Source organism: Pelobates fuscus, chromosome 12 (genome assembly GCF_036172605.1).
Source record: "Pelobates fuscus isolate aPelFus1 chromosome 12, aPelFus1.pri, whole genome shotgun sequence".
Lineage (NCBI taxonomy): Eukaryota > Metazoa > Chordata > Amphibia > Anura > Pelobatidae > Pelobates > Pelobates fuscus.
In genome coordinates, this window is record NC_086328.1 from 36,184,469 (window position 1) to 36,205,929 (window position 21,461).

General features: G+C 41.5%; 1 protein-coding gene across 1 annotated transcript in view; it reads left to right on the forward strand.

Moving 5' to 3' along the window:
* Positions 1 to 21,461, forward strand: part of LOC134578468 (uncharacterized) — a 214,358-nt gene that overhangs the window by 105,993 nt on the left and 86,904 nt on the right. The window contains exons 4-5 of the mRNA XM_063437468.1: positions 5,300 to 5,486; positions 5,837 to 5,989. Coding sequence (XP_063293538.1) covers positions 5,300 to 5,486; positions 5,837 to 5,989 — 340 coding nt within the window. The remainder of the gene's footprint in view (positions 1 to 5,299; positions 5,487 to 5,836; positions 5,990 to 21,461) is intronic.

Sequence of the window (21,461 nt, forward strand, 5' to 3'; positions counted from 1 at the left end):
TCTAACATTTGTACAACTAAATCTGTTATTGGTATCATAATCCTTCTTATGTTTAAATGCCAAACACCTGCTCACAAAAAATTCCGTAATTTGTTTTTGAGTAATCATATTTTGTTCAGGCTGGTTTTAATTTTAGCCTGTACTCATGTGACCCAAAGCGAGGACACTGATTGGTTAAAATAGTGTTGCCATAACAGTAGAATGAAAAAATATCTTTAAAGTTTGCACTGCTTTTACTTGTTAAGCATTATCGCACAAATAGTATGGTTTGTGCTTTTCAATTTTTTTTATCTTTTAATACATCAGAACACTTTGTTACAGGAGTTATTTATAATGATAGTTATTTAAAGGTTACAATTTTATGACTTCGCTTTGGGTGAAAAAAAAGAAAAGAAAAGCTCAACTTCAGTCCAGTGCTATCCTGGTCTCCCCATGACAGGTTCTCCAGTCACATTGAGGTAATCTTGGGTCAACCCAATGTTTCTCAATAAATTCTACTGTGTTCAGTGCCAATGGGATTGCTTCTCTATAAGAAGCATTGTCCCAGTGCTTCGCTTTCAGAAGCATTCTCAGCAATTGGCAACATCATGGTGGGTGTGCTGATGCCATACGTGAAGGCTTTGAGTAACAGAAAGTCAACACTCGGAAGCAGTGTTAATTTTGGGTGAAAATTTCAATTTAGTTTTAGTCATAGTCTTTTGACTAAAAAGCCGTTTTAGTCGTACTTTAGTCATTTAAACTGTTTCAGTTTTAGTCTAGTTTCAGTCGACTAAATCTCCTGTAGATTTGAATCAACACAACTACAATCTATTGGGTTTAGTTAAACACTTTATCTGTCACTTTTTCTCCTTTCCCAGCCCCTACGTGTCTCTTTGTGTCCTCCAAGCCCCTCTAGGTTTCTCTTTCCCAAGCCCTGGTTAGTCTCTATTGCCATTTCCACAGCCCCTCGGAAGCAATGTTAATTTTGGCGGCAAATTTCAATTTAGTTTTAGTCATAGTGTTTTGACTAAAAAGTTAGTTACAGTTTTAGTTGTAGTTTAGTCATCTGAATTGTTTTTGTTTTAGTTTTAGTCGACTAAAATTGAACTAAAATTGTTAGTTGACAAAATTAACACGGCTTGGAAGTGCATCTAGTTGTTAATTTTATAACATGACAGGAGGCGAGTATTTGCTTAAGTCTCTCTTTACTAGAACTCCACAGCAGCACAGAAAAACAACCAATCAGAAAAAAGTTAGGTACTATAAAACTCCCCTCCCCATGCATCATTCCCTCTTTCTTTGCTGCTCCGCAGTCAGTAAAGGTCAGAGTACCACTGCCTCCTGCTTCTAGTGGGTGGCTTTGGATTTTATTATGATTTATTTATGATTTATATTTCTTATGTTTAGTTTATTGTGATTACTGTCCTTGTGGTACACTTTTGCCTCCCAGGTTTTTCTTTGGGGATATCTTCCCTATTATTATGGTGGTTTATGGGGGGGTGTCCTGGGGATACCTTTGCACTTTGCTTCCCCTTGTAATTTCCCCCTCTTTTAGGCTGAACTACTGTTAATTAGTTGCACTGTCTATATGTGTTTACTTGTTATGTTTTCGGTCAATTGTATTTCGGGTAAATATTATTAGAATATTATCCATTTTAGAAATCACCCTTTATTGATTTATTAGTGTGCTGGTTGTCTTTGTATATGTGTTTTTTGTATGTGTGCCACGGAACTATCCCTACTTCATACACAGTATATGCACACTCTATTCTGGTGTTTGATATTTGTTCCTTGCATACAGGGCTTTCTGTCAGTTTCCCGCCCTTTTCACCAGCGGGCTGCAGGTGCGCCGCTCGAGGTTTCAGGTGGCTAGCCGTTTTGCTGCCTCTTCTGAGTCCTCGAGCTCCTATGTAAGCATACCGGCATCGGAGATACTCGCAGTCGGACGCGAGTACCCAGCGGCCGACCCTGCTCGCGCACGTGGCCGCCTCGCAGTGACCGGCTCCTTCTCAGAGTCGCGGTTGTCCGACCTGCAGGAGGGGGGGTGCGCCTACTCTCGGTCCCTCCTCCACCCACGGTGGTCGGATCTTGTCGGTTGCCCTGCGGGGATTCACCGGGGGTTAACTTAGCTACAGATATGACAGTCTATGTCCCAGGCATCTGGGAGTTTTCAATCACAGTGTATGTGTGTGTGTATATATATATATATATATATATATATATATATATATATCACATATTGCGGTGTGTTTTTATATGGCAGTATATATCTCAGATTTCTGTGAGTTTTGTATTGACAGTGTATATCTCTGATTACTGTGAGTTACAGGTATATATGAAACTCAGTTATACAGGCTCTGTACAGGGTGTATACAGAGACAGTTGGCTAGTTAGCTCTAGGATTGATGTGCTTCCCAGTATATATATTCTGGTCCAGCTATGGGGTCTCAGATGAGACTATTCTGATATGAATTCACTGTCCTTGGCATATGTTAAAAGCTAATCAGATCTGTCTCAAACTGGTATGGAAGACCAGTCTATGCTGATACTATTCTATTCTTATTATTTAATAATAAAGATAAGAAATCTCAAACTGAGCTGTACGTGCATGTGCGTACCCAAACAGAGTTTAAGGAAGGTATCGCTCTGTATATCTTGATTTTATGGACACTATAATCACTGAAACACCTGCAGCTCATACCCAATACAGCTGAGATACCACTATTTGCCTGCTGGGCATTTAGGGACTGCCAGTCCCAGTTAAGGTTTATTCACACAGTATTTTGCTGTCTAAAAGGGTTGGTGTCTAGGGGTCCTATGTCACAGGATACCCTGAGGATTGACAGATATTTAGGGGACTCTACCCAAACTCAAGGGTCCCCATTACTCGCAACCCAGGATTGGCCTGCTTTGTCTGTGCCCCCCTTGATTGGCCTGCTTTGTCTGTGCCCCATTGATTGGCCTGCTTTGACTGTGCCCCATTGATTGGCCTGCTTTGTCTGTGCCCTTCTGTCTGGCCTGATCTACCTGTGTCCGAACCCCCTTTGTCAGCAGGCCTGGGGGAATATCACTGAGGAAAGCTCAGTACCCACTATTGACATGGAGATAGGTGGGTGTCCAGGCAAGCACTGCTGCCATACCATCCAAGAGGACACCAGGATACGGGCACCTAAATATGATTGGAAGGGTGAAGGCCCTACACCTCATGCCCTGAGGGGCAAAGTTTTTATGAAGATTCCCGACTTGCAATCCACCCGGTGATGGCTCATCTCCAAAGGGAACTAGTGCTCAGACGCCAACAGGGGAGCGCGTTTTTCCTTGCCTTCAGCAACTAACACTTTAGCTGCCTTTCCAGTATCCTTCTTAGGTATTGGTAGTTATTCCTACATCATATTTAGCTCCTGACCCTTTCAGTTGGGTCTACTTGACCTGCTTTTCCTATCAGCTATTTACCTTTTCTCTGAGGTACGTATTTACCATTATCTACATTATTTGTCGTTTCTTTGCTTCCGTGCCTCCCAATTGTCCTACCGCTCGGGTCGTCGAGATGCCTGACTTGACCTCCTCCAACCTCCCGGGCTCTCGTGGATCGTGGAGAATGTCTCCAGCTTTCCTCAGACTACCGACGGTCATCCTAGATCCCACGCGCGCGCACGGGATCCGGGCGGTCCGTTGAGTTTCCATCATTGTTTCCAAAGGTTGCATCTTCTCATCATCCCTTTCTGTTATTAAGGATGGACAGATTGATTATTTTACCCAATATGACTGGTTGCATCCATTATATTGGGGAAACTCTACACAGGAATAACCGTAATAGTTCTCTTGCTCTACCCAATACGACTGGTTTTGTCCACTATATTGGTGGGCATTTTACAAGGTTCCAGAGGGCTACAATCACTGTATGCTGTAGCTGAATCCAGGACCAGCGGAGGATTAGAGAAGCGGCGACCAAGGGACACTAAGAGACCCTGGACCCGTGACACCCACCAATCACCCCAATATCTAATTCCTCAATTCAGTTCATCACCCCCAATATCTCATTACTCAAATAATTTCCCCTTACCGTGACCTTTAACACTCCCCATACTACGTTTTTTTTCCCCCTTAGTTTCTTCTTTCCATTCCACTCCTTGTATCCTGTCCCTTTTTCCAATTTCTCTTCTTCTGTTGCAGTAAAGGGACAGCTTAGAGCTAATTTAATTATGCATAATAAATATGACGTTTGCTTTTAGGAGTATTACTAAAGTTGGGCACACTGGAACCACTTTAAAGTAACACTATAGGGTCAGGAACACAAGCATGTCCCTATAGTGTTAAACCCACCATTTAGGTGGCTTGCCCCCCCCCCTCCCCCTTAGCCCTCTTAGAAAAGGTGAAAACTTAACTTTTTTCGATCACCGCACAGGCCCGCCTCTTTGATGACATAGTCAGAACTGCGATTTTTAGCCAATGCAACGCATCTCTATGAGAAAATTTCAGCATCTCAATGGAGAGCGTGGACATGCTGAATGGCAGTGCTGCCTATTGTGCAGCACTGCCCCAGGAAGCACCCCCAGTGATTATCTGAGGAATGGCCACTGGAAGTTTCCCTTTGGGTCAATGTAAACACTTCCTTTTCTCTGAAAAGGCAGTGTTTGCATGAAATTGCCTGTAGGCAATGATTATACTCACCAGAACAATTACATTAAGCTGTAGTTGTTCTGGTGACTATAGTGTCCTTTTAAGGCTGGCCTTGATAAGATCATTTTTTAAACATTGTTTTAAGTATTAAGTATAATATGTCAAAATCTGAGCTTTATAAATCTACATTCATAACTAAGCACATTCATAACTAAGCACAGTATTATGAAGAAAAAGTCCCAAAGAAAATCTCCTGTTTTATAAAGGTTACTTGCTCCAGTATGTGTCTGATGTCCATCTTTTTGCTGTTACACAGCTCTTTTATCAGTATGATTGTTGTCAGAGCAAGAAGGGACCACTATACTGTCAATAATTCCCAGACGACTCTGTGAATAGGTGCTGTTGTTCATGCACTGATGAGTTCTAATGACGATGACTCACGTTTGCTGACAAACATCAGTGCATTGACAATGTTATATGACGAACATATAGATCCAAGTTGGCCTTTCTATGGACCTTGACACAGGCAAAAGATACAAGTTTCATAAAAACCTTAACTGATCGTAAAATGCAACATTCCCATTTCTGGTGCTTACAACGCCTTGATAATACCATATATGACATTTTGATGGGTTTTGTCATTGGATCAATGACCCAAGAAGGGACACTAAATTGTTAGGGCCATTTGTTGTTCTACTAGATGTTCTGATGGAGTACCAAGAGAAACATGCCTCTCTACGCAGCAGTAACCACTCACAGACGTCCAGTTTGCCTTCAGTGCCTTCACAGAGTAATGAGGAAGAAGAGAAAAGAGTTAGCCTACTTTCATCGTTATTCAGTGACCCCGAGAGCAGCGACGAGGAGGTGGGAGAGTCTGAATCAGATCGGTAAGATGTCCACTGAGTGAAAAATTTTCAAATGTCAACCTGTTGGGCTCTTGAGGCACATGAAGCTTTTTACAATGCATTTTCACTCAAATATATAAGCAGTTTTGTATGTCAGCATAACCTTTATTGCTTTGATAAAGACATTCATAGTTTTGTTTTTTCTTTATTAATAAAGTTTCCTGCAGGGAGTTTTTTTGTGTTCTCTGGCTTATACATTATGAATTGGGAAAGATTTAATATTCTAAAGTTTCTCCTGTAGGAGTTCTGTATAGAAGTAATTGGCAGGTGTAGGTGCTGAATGCCATTTTTGAGCAGTGTAGCACATAAAATAATACAGATTATCTCTGCAGAAAAAAAACTGAGAGATTCCACAAGAGCTTTCAAAGCTTCCTGGAGAATGCTGCCGCAAGGCGCCAACAGAGGGCCAACTCTTATCCAAGTCAGGAAGATATTGGTGTGGAGTCGTGCTTGGTTGCAGCTCTAACCTATCAACGGTCTACACTGTAAGTCTAAGAATTCCCTCAATATCTGTATTTTTTTTGTCTTTCTTTACACCGTATTTGCAAATGTAGTAAGTTACATGTATGATAACCATAAGGGATTGCTTGTGGCAGTGCCATCATTAGGCATTTATGACAACATAAAAGTTGAGTTCTTTGTTAATAATATTCTAAATCACTTTGCGATAGGCATCTAATTATTGATGATCATAACCCTCCTGCATTGTCCGGCATCCAGTTTTGAGGCACAAAAGCCTTTATGGTTCAGCGCATTATTTTGATTCCCGAAGTTTGCCAATAGTAATATAGCTGGTATGACAATCTCAGATGAACTCCTTTCTGTGTGGCTCTGTGTTGATGGAGTGACCCTGCAATACAATAGGTTGCCTGCTCTATCGTGGTTGCCAACAGGTAACTCTTCCACTCCAGATCTTCTGCTTTTTCTTTTTTATCAACCTAGTTCTGCTTGCATATTTCCGAGAATCCATCGTGAATCTAGTTGCATACTTTAAATTTTTTTCTTTAAAAAAAAATAAAATAAAAAATTCTTTATTTTTGCAGGTGATGCATTATAAGACAGTATAAGAAAAGATGACATGCATGGTACACGTTAATTGCCATCGATGTACATTGTATACAGATAGCGAACACCTGATTTTTATTATAATTGTCTAGAACAATTAAACAGAGTCGAGCCTCACGTAACTAGCTCCCCTGCGGGCTTAGGGCCCTCGAGAGGGATTTATAGTCGTGTGTTGGGAGCCAGTCCAGTCACACCAGGGCCTGTATGACCCTCGTAGTCGTTTTATCTTGCTATAGATTATGTATGCATGAAAAAAAACAAATAAAAGCTTGTAAACAGGAATACCCTTAATGTCAACGTATCGGTTGATAACAGAAAGTCGATTCATGTCGTGTGAGTGTGTCCAGCGTGTATAGGCTTTTGCATGATCCCTAACCAAAGGGGACGTCGGGGGGGGGAGGGGAGGAGAGGTGTGTGTGTGGTATAGTCGGTTGGTAGTGGACACTGTTGGTATCATCTCTAGGGTGAAGACTATTTATATGCACAGACTTCACTGGAACACCAACCAGGAGAATACATTCAGGGTACATTTAACAGGTGAGAACAGAGAGGAAAAATTAAAACTGCAACGTTTCAGTGTAAATTAGGTGGCATATTATGTCATGGCTCCCTGTCAATTCCGTGGAGTAAAGGGGGTTATGTTGTCCACATCCCAAGTACCATTGGTGTCTCGGTTCCTCTGCTCCTGCGGGGCGTCGCTTATACCAACTGCTGCTAGGAAGAATGATGGCTTCTGCCACGTCGGTAGCCTTCATCTGTCTGCCTTCTTTAAGGACTGTAAGGGATCTGGGCGTAGTCCAGCGGTATAGTATGCCTGCCTCTTCATTGTTTGTTTTTCTAATAGGGTTGAGCGATGGAGATCCTGGAAGAGTGAGATCTTGTGATTCTCAAAGTCCATGGGTGACTTGTTGTGAATTTCTCTCAGTAAGGCTTGTTTGTTTTGTCTTGTGCTGCAGTGTAGCATTACGCCCTGGGGGACTTAGCGATGCGGTAAGCACCCTCCTGTGTAAATTGCTTGGCCTGTTTCGCTGGGAGTAGCTAGACACCATTCTCCTGATGAGGTGTGGTAGTTCCTCATTAGATACCGTCTCTGCGACACCCTATATCTTGATTTTTCTGGCGTGATCTCTCGTCCAGTGCATATAGCCTTAGCAAAGTTTCTGAGTGGTGCACCTGCAACTGCGTGACTGAGTCTCACTGCCGCAATTTGGCGTTGTAAGTCAGATATGGTTGAGTCAGTTGCCTGGACCCGGGCGGTGACTGTACTTCTGTCCGCACCGCTGCTATGTCAGCAGCAAAGAGTTTTTGGATGCGGTTAAAAAGGTTGTCTATGTCCTGTTTAGTCGCAGGTTCTAGGGTGGTCGGGGTATGCGTGATTTGGGACTCCGCTGGAGGTGGCCCCTGCGCAGTGTCACCCCTAGTGGGTATAGGCGTCCGTCTCTGTCTGCTCCAGCTCCCTGGAGCAGCATGCCGATGTCATACATATCTTGGGGAGAGGGTGCTTGGGATTTGTGGGATTTTTCCCCATCTCTCCTGTCCCTTGAGTCTGTGCCTGCTGGGGGTCGGGTGTGAGCCAGTCCAGGTCCCACCAGGCTGCAGTGGTGTGCGGCGTGATTCTCGGCTCGACTGTGTGGGAGGCTGGAGTTTTTCTTTGCCGCCCGGTTGATGGAAAAAAGGCATTGGTGTGCGCCTCTCAGTCACCTGCAGCTGATGTCAGTCCGCAAGTAAGCCCCTGTCCGGCGGATTGGGGAGTAAATTCTGTTTTTTGGCATAAGGCTCGTGGAGCTCCAGGAATGGCGTCTGTGCTGATTGCCTGCTAAGCCCCGCCCCCTTCCTAGTTGCATACTTTTCATGAGATATATCACAATATGTACACAAAGCATGATGTGGCATCTACTAATGGTTTTTTTTTTTTTATGGAGTTAAAATTGAAGCTAGTTGACAAAATATGGCCAAGTACTATATGTGTATAAGTAATGGAACACCGTACTAATCTGGTGGCAATATTGATATTTCCCACTGACCAGCTTGGTCCCACTCCAGCAGTCTGCTTCAGTTCTTCAGCTTAGTTCCCCGCTTCTTATCCTTCAGAATGTTTCCCCTCCAGCAGTCTTCTCAGATATTTCAGCCTTGTCCTTGTCTGGCAGTCTCATTTTATCTTTCAAACTGGTCCCCTTCATCATTCTACTGCAATCCTTCAGTCTGGTTCCCCTGTGGCAGTCTCCTCCAATCTTTCAGACTGTTCTCCTAAAAACATTCTCCTCTGATCCTTCAGCCCAGAATCCCTTTGTCATATTCTTCCAATACTTCCAAGCCCTCTGTGGCAATCTCCTTTAATCTTCAGCTTGGTTTTAATGTCTTTCTAAAGGTCTGAGGCTGCTGCCTTATACAACTCAGAAAAACGTTAACGCTACTGAATGATGCAAAGGCCTAGTGGTTCAAATAAAGAATCCTGATATCACATGTATTCATATTTTGTTAGTAATGACATAGGGATCCAATACGCAGAGTGCAAATAGGAGAACGTATACCGGGCCTTAGAATGGCCGGACTAACGTGGGTAAGAACAGAGAATTAGTCAGGAACAAGCCGAGGTCAAGGTAGCCAAAAAACAGGTAAGCGAATAAACAAGCAGAGTCAAAGGGAAAGAGAGCACCGAATAGTCAAACCAGAGCCAAGTCAATAACCAATAAACCAAACCAGAATATGCACTATAGGGAACAATAAAGCTAGAACCACAGCAGGGCAATGATTCATTGCAAGTGATCCCTTTTTATAGTTTGGCTCTTTAACCCCTTAAGGACCAAACTTCTGGAATAAAAGGGAATCATGACGTGTCACACACGTCATGTGTCCTTAAGGGGTTAATTGATAGTCACGCCCCCAAAATGTTCAAATTTGTATGTTTCGGTGGGCCATGATGTCGGCACGCACGCGCTATGTCATAAAAAGGGGTGGAGCTACGGCGACCAGTGTCCGAACGAAGAGGAAGAAGTGTGGGAAGTATTACATAGTTACAGAGTTACATAGCTGAAAAGAGACTTGCGTCCATCAAGTTCAGCCTTCCTCACATTTGTTTTTTTGCTGTTGATCCAAAAGTCGGAAAAAAAAACCCAGTATGAAGCACAATTTTGCAACAAGCTAGGAAAAAAATTCCTTCTTGACCCCAGAATGGCAGTGAGATTTATCCTTGGATCAAGCAGTTATTACCCTACATTGAAAGATTATATCCTTGAATATTCTGTTTTTGCAAGTATGCATCTAGTAGCTGTTTGAACATCTGTATGGACTCTGATAAAACCACTTCTTCAGGCAGAGAATTCCACATCCTGATTGTTCTTACAGTAAAAAAAACCTTTCCTTTGCCTTAGACGAAATCTTCTTTCTTCCAGTCTAAACGCATGGCCTCGTGTCCTATGTAAAGTCCGGTTTGTGAATAGATTTCCACACAATGGTTTGTATTAGCCCCGAATATATTTGTATAATGTTATCATATCCCCTCTCAGGCGATGTTTTTCTAAACTAAATAGGTTTAAATTTGTTAACCTTTCTTCATAGCCTTTATGTTCCATTCCTTTTATTAATTTTGTAGCCCGCCTCTGCACTTTTTCTAGTGCCATAATATCCTTCTTTAGAACAGGTGCCCAAAATTGCACAGCATATTCAATATGTGGTCTTACCAGTGATTTATAAAGAGGCAAAATGATAATCTCGTCCCGAGAATGAATGCCCTTTTTCATGCATGACAATACCTTACTGGCCTTGGCCACTGCTGATTGACATTGCACATTGTTGCATAGTTTGTTGTCTATAACAATTCCCAAGTCCTTTTCATGTGTTGTTAGCCCTAATTCGCTTCCATTAAGGGTATACGTTGCTTGTGTATTCTTTACGCCAAAGTGCATAACTTTGCATTTTTCAACATTAAATTTCATCTGCCATTTGAATGCCCAGTCCTCCAGTCTATCGAAATCCCTCTGCAGCAAAGTAATATCTTGCTCACATTGTATTACTTTACAGAGTTTTGTGTCATCTGCAAACACTGAAACATGACTTTCAATGCTGTCTTCAAGATCATTTATAAACATGTTAAATAGAAGGGTTCCCATAAATGGGGTCCCATGTTAAATAGAAGGGGTCCCACTTGCCACCTCTGTCCAGCTTGAAAATTTACCATTAACGACAACTCTTTGTACTCTGTTTTTAAGCCAATGTTCTACCCAAGAACAAGCATTTTCATCTAGACAGATTTCCTTGAGTTTGAACACTAATCTATTGTGTGGAACTGTATCAAATGCCTTGGCAAAATCCAAATAGATCACATCAACTGCAACACCCTGAGCTATACTTCTGCTTACTTCTTCGTAGAACGCAATCAAGTTAGTTTGACATGACCTGTGCTTCATAAAACCGTGCTGATTTTTGCTGATAACCATGTTCTTCAAAAGGAATTCTTGAATATTATCCCTTAATAACCTTTCAAATATTTTACCAGCCACAGAAGTTAAGCTCACAGGTCTATAATTTCCAGGCAAGGATTTTGAACCCTTTTTGAATATAGGAACCACATCTGCCTTCCTCCAATCCTTCGGAACACTTCCTGAAAGAAAAGAATCTTGAAAGATTAAAAACAGAGGTTCACTTATTTCTACACTTAGTTCATTAAGTACATGTGGATGGATGCCGTCAGGCCCTGGAGCTTTGTTTATATTAACGTTCTTTAGTTGCTGCAGCAGCTTGTCTTGAGTTAACCAATTACAATTATTCTGCAAGTTTTTAGTAGCAATCATTTGCACATCTATTGCCATGGGTTCTTCCTTAATAGAGAAATAGTTATTTAAAATTCCTGCCTTTTCCTGGTCTTCATTAACTAACACCCCCGTTTCAGTTTTTAGTGTACCTACACTTTCATTTTTTTTTTTTTTTTGAATTGATGTACTTAAAAAATGCTTTGGGGTTGGTTTTGCTCTTTTTAGCTATAATTTTTTCATTTTGAAGTTTAGCAAGTCTAATTGCCTTTTTGCACGCATTATTTGCTTCCTTATATCTTTTATAAGATGCATCTGAATTGTCCGATTTAAATGCTTTAAATGCCCTTTTCTTATTTTTAATCTCTTATTTTACTTCTCTACTAAGCCACATTGGTTTCAATTTGTTTCTTTTATATTTATTTCCCAATGGTTACATACTGAGAAATGTACCTTTCTAATATTTGTTGGAAGATGATCCATTTATCCTCAGTGTTCTTTTCACTAAAGAGTTTATGCCAGTCAATATATTGTAAAGCTTCCCTTAACTTATTGAAATTGGCCTTTTTAAAATTACCGTATATAATAGAGTATAAGCAGAGTTTTTCAGCACATTTTTTGTGCTGAAAAACCCCAACTCGGCTTATACTGGAGTCAATGTCTGTATTATGGCAATTTACATTGCCATAATACAGACAGGGGGCTGGAAGAGAGCTCTTGCCTCTCCTGCAGCTCCTGTCAGCTCCCTCCTCCTCCGCGCCGGTCCGGTCAGCACCTCTGTCAGCTCCCAGTGTAAGTCTCGCGAGAGCCGCGGGGTCATAGTGCGGCTCTGGCGAGACTTACACTGTGAGCTGACAGAGGTGCTGACCGGACCGGCGCAGAGGAGGAGGGAGCCGACAGGAGCTGCAGGAGAGGTAAGTAAGAGCTCTGCCAGCCCCCTCCTACACAGTGCCCATCCACTGGACCACCAGGGAGTGAGAGCCCCCCTCCCTGCCATGTATCAAGCAGGGAGGGGGGACAATTTTTTTTAAAAATAATAATATTAAAAATAATAATAAAATAAAAAATAAATAAATAATATAACATTTTTTTAAAATTATAATTAAAAAAATAAATAATAAAAATGCCCACCCCCCACCAAGGCTCTGCAACATATACACAAACACACACTGCATCACACACACTTACACTGCATTTATACACACACACTGCATCACACACACTTACACTGCATTCATACACACACACTGCACTCATACACACACACACACTGCACTCATACACACACACTGCACTCATACACACACACACTGCACTCATACACACACACCGCACTCATACATACACACACACACACTGCACTCATACACACACACTGCATTCATACACACACTGCATTCATTATATACACACACTGTAAATAAATATTAAATTAATATAAAAATTTTTAGGATCTAATTATATTTCGAAATTTACCAGTAGCTGCTGCATTTCCCACCCTAGTCTTATACTCGAGTCAATACGTTTTCCAAGTTTTTGGGGGTAAAATTAGGGGCCTCAGCTTACCGTATATACTCGAGTATAAGCCGACCCGAATATAAGCCGGGGCCCCTAATTTTACCCCAAAAAACTGGGAAAACGTATTGACTCGAGTATAAGACTAGGGTGGGAAATGCAGCAGCTACTGGTAAATTTCTAAATAAAATTAGATCCTAAAAAAATTATATTGAATATTTATTTACAGTGTGTGTGTATATACTGAGTGCAGTGTGTGTGTATGAGTGCAGTGTGTGTGTATGAGTGCAGTGTGTGTATGGATGCAGTGTGTGTGTGAGTGCAGTGTGTGTGTGAGTGCAGTGTGTGTGTGTATGAGTGCAGTGTGTGTGTATATGAATGCAGTGTGAGTGTGTTGCAGAGCCTTGGTGGCGGGTGGGCATTTTTATTATAATGTTTTTTTAAATTATTTTAATTTTTTTGTTTTATTAATATTTTTGTTATTATTATTTTATTATTTTTAATATTACTTTATTATTTATATTTTATTATTATTTATAATTATTTTCGTCCCCCCTCCCTGCTTGCTAGCTGGCCAGGGAGGGGGGCTCTTCTTCCCTGGTAGTTCAGTGGGGGCTGTGGGGGCTGCAGAGATGTTACTTACCTGTCCTGCAGCTCCTGTCAGCTCTCTCCTCCTCCGCGACGTCCGGTCAGCTCTTCTGTGAGCTCACACTGTAAGTCTCGCGAGAGCCGCGGCTCTCCCAAGATTTACACAGGGAGCTGACCGAGGTGCTGAACGGACGGCGAGAAGGAGAAGGGAGCTGACAGGAGCTGCAGGACAGTTAAGTAACATCTCTGCAGCCCCCAGTCTGTATTATGGCAATGCAAATTGCCATAATAGACTATTGACTCGAGTATAAGCCGAGTTGGGGTTTTTCAGCACAAAAAATGTGCTGAAAAACTCTGCTTATACTCGAGTATATACGGTATATTCGGGTCGGCTTATACTCGAGTATATACGGTATATGTTTTAGTATACCCCACGTGCGTTTGTTTTTTTGAGTTAATTTCTAAGGACACTATATTGTGATTACTATTTCCCAAGTGCTCACCTACTTGAATGTTGGTCAAAAGATCAACGTTGTTTGTTAAAACCAGGTCCAGACAAGCGTCCATTCTAGTGGGGCTTGTACAAGTTGTGACAGGAAGGTGTAATTTAACAAGTTTAAAAACCTAATTCCCTTTGCTGAGCTACTAGTCCCTCTGTCCCAATTTATGTCCGGGTAATTAAAATCTCCAATAATTAAAGTGTTACCCAGTTTTGCAACTTTCTCAATTTGCTCAAACAGCTGTTGTTCCTCATCAATATTAACATTAGGTGGTTTATAACATATCCCAACCAATAGTTGGTTTCCCTTGTTTTCCCCCAAGCAGATATTTACCCATAAAGCTTCCACATTTTCCTCATCGCATTCCATTTGCTTAAGATTTGGCTTTAAATCATGGTTGACATACAAACATACCCCACCACCCTTCTTGTTTTTTTATTCTTCCTAAATAACATGTACCCATTTAAGTTAACTGCCCAGTCATGTGTCTCATCCCAAAACAACACGGACACCCGTGGAAAAGTGATAAAAACCACAAAAAACTTTAACTTAACTGATAGGTACACGGCCTCCCAGGGTTATCTCCCAGCTGATAACCAAATTGCAGGACTATATAGTTGATGGGATATTTTGGGATATTGCTAGTGTACCTATAATAGAGGACAAAACATAGTGCAAATATTGCTAATAAAATATAGTGAAAATTGCCAGTGATCAGAATGCACTCACATATTCCAGAATAATAAAGCGTATTATAGGTGCCTCCCCTTGGTGGAAAAGGGGGGTGTGTTCCTTTAAAATTCCCTCCTCAAGTGATAGCCGATAGGGTATCCAGGTCAGCATAAAATCTCACAAACAGCAACCAAAGGAATACTTAAAGGCGATTTATTCACTTGAAAAAGGTTAAATTGAATAAAATATAATAAAAACAAATAAGAAAGAGATGCTGGACCAGCATCTCTTTCTTATTTGTTTTTATTATATTTTATTCAATTTAACCTTTTTCAAGTGAATAAATTGCCTTTAAGTATTCCTTTGGTTGCTGTTTGTGAGATTTTATGCTGACCTGGATACCCTATCGGCTATCACTTGAGGAGGGAATTTTAAAGGAACACACCCCCCATTTCCACCAAGGGGAGGCACCTATAATACGCTTTATTATTCTGGAATATGTGAGTGCATTCTGATCACTGGCAATTTTCACTATATTTTATTAGCAATATTTGCACTATGTTTTGTCCTCTATTATAGGTACACTAGCAATATCCCAAAATATCCCATCAACTATATATGTGTCTCATCCCACCATGTTTCCGTTATGCCTATTATATCATATTGTTTAGTGTATGCTAATGCCTCTAGCTCCCCCATTTTGTTATTTAGGCTCCTTGCATTAGTAAGCATACATTTAATATCATGCGTCACTTGTATATTTTGTGAATTATCAACATTACATAGCTTCTCTGTTCTGAGCTTGCCCCCCCCCCGTCTCCACCCCCCTTATACTGTGCTAAAGCCTATCTCTTTTCTGTCCTATCTCCATTCTGTAGATTGCTATGACCATCCCCCTTACTACTAGTTTAAAATCTCCTCCAACCTTCTAGCCATCCTATCCCCCAGCACTGCAGTGTACCCTGACATTTATATACTTCAAGTTTGCTCAGATCTGCTCTGTCTTATATATCTTGCCTGAATTCTGTCTAGTCCAAGCATTCAAACTCAAAGTCTGGCACGGGGCAACCGTTGAGGTCACGTGGCGTTGCGTGCCTCCATGCATCTCTAGGTACTCCACTGTTCAGTCGCAGCCAATGCAACACTGACCAACACACTCACTCACAGACACACACACACACATACTCACTGACACACACACACATACTCACTGACAGACACATACGCCAATGCAACACTGACGAACACACACACACTCCCTGACAGACACACACATACTCCCTGACAGACACACACATACTCCCTGACAGACGCACACATACTCACTGACAGACACACACGACAATGCGACAATGCAACACTGACAGACACACTCACAGACACACACACACTCACTGACAGACACACTGACACACACATATACACACTGACACACATATACACACTGACACACACATATACACACTGACACACACATATACACACTGACACACACATATACACACTGACACACACATATACACACTGACACACACATATACACACACACAGACATACACACATACTCACTGACACACACACTGACACACACATACACACTGACTGACACACACATATACACACTGACTGACACACACATATACACACTGACACACACATATACACACTGACACACACATATACACACACACAGACATACACACATACTCACTGACACACACACTGACACACACATACACACTGACTGACACACACATATACACACTGACTGACACACACATATACACACTGACTGACACACACATATACACACTGACTGACACACACATATACACACTGACTGACACACACATATACACACTGACTGACACACACATATACACACTGACTGACACACACATATACACACTGACTGACACACACATATACACACTGACTGACACACACACATACACACTGACAGACACACACATATACACACTGACAGACACACACATACTCACTGACAGACACACTCATACTCGCTGACAGACACACACACTCACAGACACACACACACACACACACTCACTGACACACACACACACACACACTCACTGACACACACTGACACACACATATACACACTGACAGACACACACACACACTGACAGACACACACATATACACACTGACAGACACACACATATACACACTGACAGACACACACATATACACACTGACAGACACACACATACTCACTGACAGACACACACATACTCACTGACAGACACACTCATACTCACTGACAGACACACACATACTCACTGACAGACACACACGCCAATGACCAACACACACTCACTGACACACACACACACACTCACTGACACACACACACACTCACTGACACACACTGACACACACATATACACACTGACTGACAGACACACACACACATATACACATACTCACTCACAGACACATACCCACTGACAGACACACCCACTGACAGACACACACACACACACACATTTAAACATTCTTGCACTCACATCATTTAATTTATCGTTCCCTACCTTTGCTAGCTGGTGTGGGGATCTTCTGTCTGGAGATCTCCTTCCTGCTCCTCACTGCTCCCTTGCGCGGTTTAGTGATGCCGGGTGCCGGAATCTGACATCATATACCAGCGCCCGGCTTTACTACAGACGGCGCACGTGGGAGCAGTGAGGAGCAGGAACACCGAGCTCCCCCGCTGGCCCTCCTCCTCGGCCGGGTAAGTGTTAGCAGAGTAGGCAACTGCAATGTGGGGAAAGCAGGTGCCTACTCTGCTATAACACTCAGCATGTACTCACGGCTCACTGGGCTGCAAAGATGATCCTTGTGGGCCGCGAGTTTGACATGCTTGGTCTAGTCCATTTTCAAAGTTTCAACCTAGACTCCTCACACAATAAGTTCACCTTCATAGGAGGGCGTTTTCCTTCTATTGAACTGACTTTATGATCATGAAATCCATAAATATTGTAAAAGTTCAGTGCAAGGTAAAAAACATTTTTTTTAAAAAATCCTTCTTAGAAACTGCATTTAGCAAATTATATTTTGCCATGTTTCCATGTTCCTCCACAGGACATATGGAGTCAGTGCTCTGCCAAGCAATTAAGAGAACACAATGTTTTGCTGACTGTAACGGAATGCTGGTCTCTCACAGACTATTTCCGCTGGTAGTCCAGGTGTGGCTCTGGAACAAGTAGTGACCCCAGGAGAAACATTCACAGTAATAGAATAATCCAAAAGCGTAGCAAGCACAATCCGCAATACCATCCAATAATATCCCCTCACCTTTCCCAATAACTGGACGACACACAGTATCAGGAGCAGAACTGAACTTTTATTCCACAACCCCTGCTTTTATGCCTTTCTCCCACTGCAAGAGAGACACCCACAATAATTAGTCCACAATAATTAGTACAGTCACCAATCAGATACATGTTACCTCCCACACATCTCCTCCCCTCTGCCTGTGATACAATTATCTCAACACAGTAGACTAACTTAATTATCACAGGCAGAAAATATACATTTTTTACATACATGCAGTAACTTTAAAAAATACATCCAATCTTCCTAACTTTCCTTTACATTTTCAGAATCAGCATACTTGAAATATAAACATAAAAAGTTAGGTGGAGGTCCCTTTAGGACCACTAAAGCATGGCTTTCCAACCCAAACTTTCCAGCCCAAACCAGTTCCACTAGTCTGGCAGTGTGCCTGGGACAATGCCCTGCTGGAGAACAATGGGACAGAAAACGGGGGAGGGGTACACCTTCCTATACACAATCTATACACAGTCTAATAGAAGTCCATACACTGTGCTTAAAGGGCCAGTAGCCGCATAATACAAATCCATTATGCCCAAATATGTTCTTAAAAGGCAATACATCCCAGGGGCTGTAGTCACAGGGCAGGAGGCGGGCAAGCAGCCCCCTCCAAAAACTCATGGCAAACGACTTTAACCCCTTAAGGGCACATGACATGTGTGACATGTCACCATTCCCTTTTATTCCAGAAGTTTGGTCCTTAAAGGGTTAAAGGGGCGAGTTTGCTACACTGACCATCAGTCTGTTGGAGGGGGCTTTAATGTAAAGATTTTCACTGGTCCTCTAAACAATTTTTTTTGGAATAGGCCACCACAAAGTTAGGAAAGGAATGATTAATATTAGGCTCACACCCTGCCGTTTTCATGAGAATTTAAATAATTTTAAAATGCATTGATTTTGAGGTAAGCACTTCTTAACATTCCTGTGCTGGGCTGTTCACATAAAGAGTGATTAGAGGAAGCCCTGTATGCCAACTTGTCCTCTCTCTTTTCATTATGCTCGTCAACTAGCACTCTAAGCATGACTAGATTGGATCTGTTCTAGGAGCGGTCATGGCTACTGTGACTTCTGAATGTCAAGACGTCTCATTATTCTTGGTCAGCTCTGATGCAGACTGCTCCTATTGGCACTACATTTATGCATTTATTGACACAAGTCACCTACATTTTGGCATTACACCGTTAGAAACTAGCCTAGGGTTTTATAAGGGGATTCTGACCACTCCCCTTTGCCCTGTTGTGGTGTGTGATTTGTTTATGGACTCGACTTTATCTGACTTTTCTGACCTCTGGAATCCCTGACTTCAGTTCTATTTTACTGTTTCTCCGATTTGACGTATTCTGTGACCATGGCCTGTCCGTGATTACTCATGTCTATTTACGAACTGTATTCTAAACTTTCATACGTTAAGCCCAGCCATCTTGAAGACTGGCAATGTGTAATTTCTTTTGTATAGGATACTCATAGCACTGAGGCTTGTGTGTTAGGGTGTCTTGCCTTGATGAGAACCAGCTAAAAGAAACGAGGATCCAGGAATGTTTTGCAAAGTAGCAATTAAATGGCACTACTTATTTACTCACACTAAACCCACATGACTTAAGGCACGTCACAACCAAACCAAAAATGCCATCAAAATTCTTACCTTCTTCTCATAACACCCACTAAGCATACAGCCTACCACATAAATCATACCACATGTTACACTCACAAGTCATCCATAACATATGCAGTAGCACCTATAGCATTATTAGCAACATAACAATCACATCATACAGTCCTGATGGCCGTGGCATCCAGAGCACTTGGCATAAGACAAAATAAAAAAGCAGTTGGTAACACAAAAGTCTTCATATAAATATGTGCAAAACCACTCACATATATTAGAGCCTGTTTGGTTGGCTCCATCCACTGCGTAACTGTGCTTTTATGGCAGCACTACTTTTATGGTTATCTTTTCACTGGTAAGATACTATAACAAGGTATTAAATTTGCGTGTGAGTAAAGAGGCATTCCCATACGAGTTTTTTTTACTGCACTCGTTTAAGCTCTTAAAATCACTCTTCCTCTTTGAGCAAATTCCTATGCACATTAGTTTCAACCCTGTATGTTTGTTCATTCAAGTTCTGCATGCTAAAAATATACATGGCTATCTGTAACTATCACGTCCGCATCTAGCACAGCCATGCAGTGAAAATTAATATCAGTGGCCATTAATTCAGTCTTAGGGTTCCGCACAATAAATGTAAATTTGTCTTTTCAATTGTCCAAAACCTACATATTTTCAGGTTTTGTTTTCTCATCTTGGCTTCGTTATCAATAAGAGAATCAAAAGGTCCATATTTAATATCATTCTATCCATTCAAAGGCTTAAATAGCTAAAAATATTGTGTCCCATGTGCCCAGAGTTCCTCTTCGGGTTTTTTTCTTTTTTTTGTTTTTATTATGATGAGCAGCGGTCAGGAGGAAATTAGCCGAGGTCTTTTTCATCAGGCAGCATAACATCCAGAGACTCGTTTTAATTTAAAAGCCGCATCCCGCCAAGGATGCTTATTTTCCCAGAGTCTAATTTTAACCTGAGCAGCGGCATGAATTAAAACAGCGTTAATGACACCAGATCTGATTTGATAGAATCTCTATTTGAGCATTTACTTCTGTGAACCCGGTGTGCCTCTGGATGACGGCAAAAAAGCTTAGATAGCTTTTGAGCTTTTTTCTTAGTTTTTCTTTGCAATGTGATATTTCAGTGTCTGGATTTTTACAGACAGAGTAATGTGCAGCTATGGATCTTGATGGAATTGTGTTTTCAACGCCATCTGTTAATGGCTATGTGTTTGCTTGTTTGTTTTTTTTTTGTTTTTTTTTATACTTTAATATACAACTATTGTTGCCTACAGCACAATTCTGCAGCTTATTTTAATCCCATTTCTGAAACCAGGAATCTAAAAATTATTTTTGGCAGATAAACGCGGTTGGCTTCTAGTGAATTAAAAAGGCCCTATTTATAAAGCATCTCCACTCTAAGCAAAGTTACCGCAAGAAAAGAGCCAATCTAATGGCATAGCGATCAAATTGTGTACTCATTATAGTAAGTAGGGTGTAAAACCAATAAATTAGACCCTGAAATCAAATTGCAAGCCTCTTTTCATCTGTTCAAACAGAAATGTATAGTCTGCCATAGATCAGAATGAATGTATAATGTATAGTCAGCAAAGGCCAAATCACAGAATTAAAAAAAAAAAAAAAATAGAACTATTTGGCAAGGTTTTATTTATTGGTGGTGGTGGTGGGGGGGGGGGGTCTTTTTTGTTTTGTTAAGATCTAATTAATTGCTTGGTATCTGGTGGGAGCAGCAGAACAGTCTGATTGCTGTACAAAAGCATCAGTTGCTAGCTTGTGAATGCTCATCTGTGCTTTTAATAGGCTGTCAAAAGACAGCTAGACAGACAGTTTGAGGGAGTTTGATGTTTGCCATTCACAGGAAGGTTTACATGTTTCAATGCTACGAACCTGAG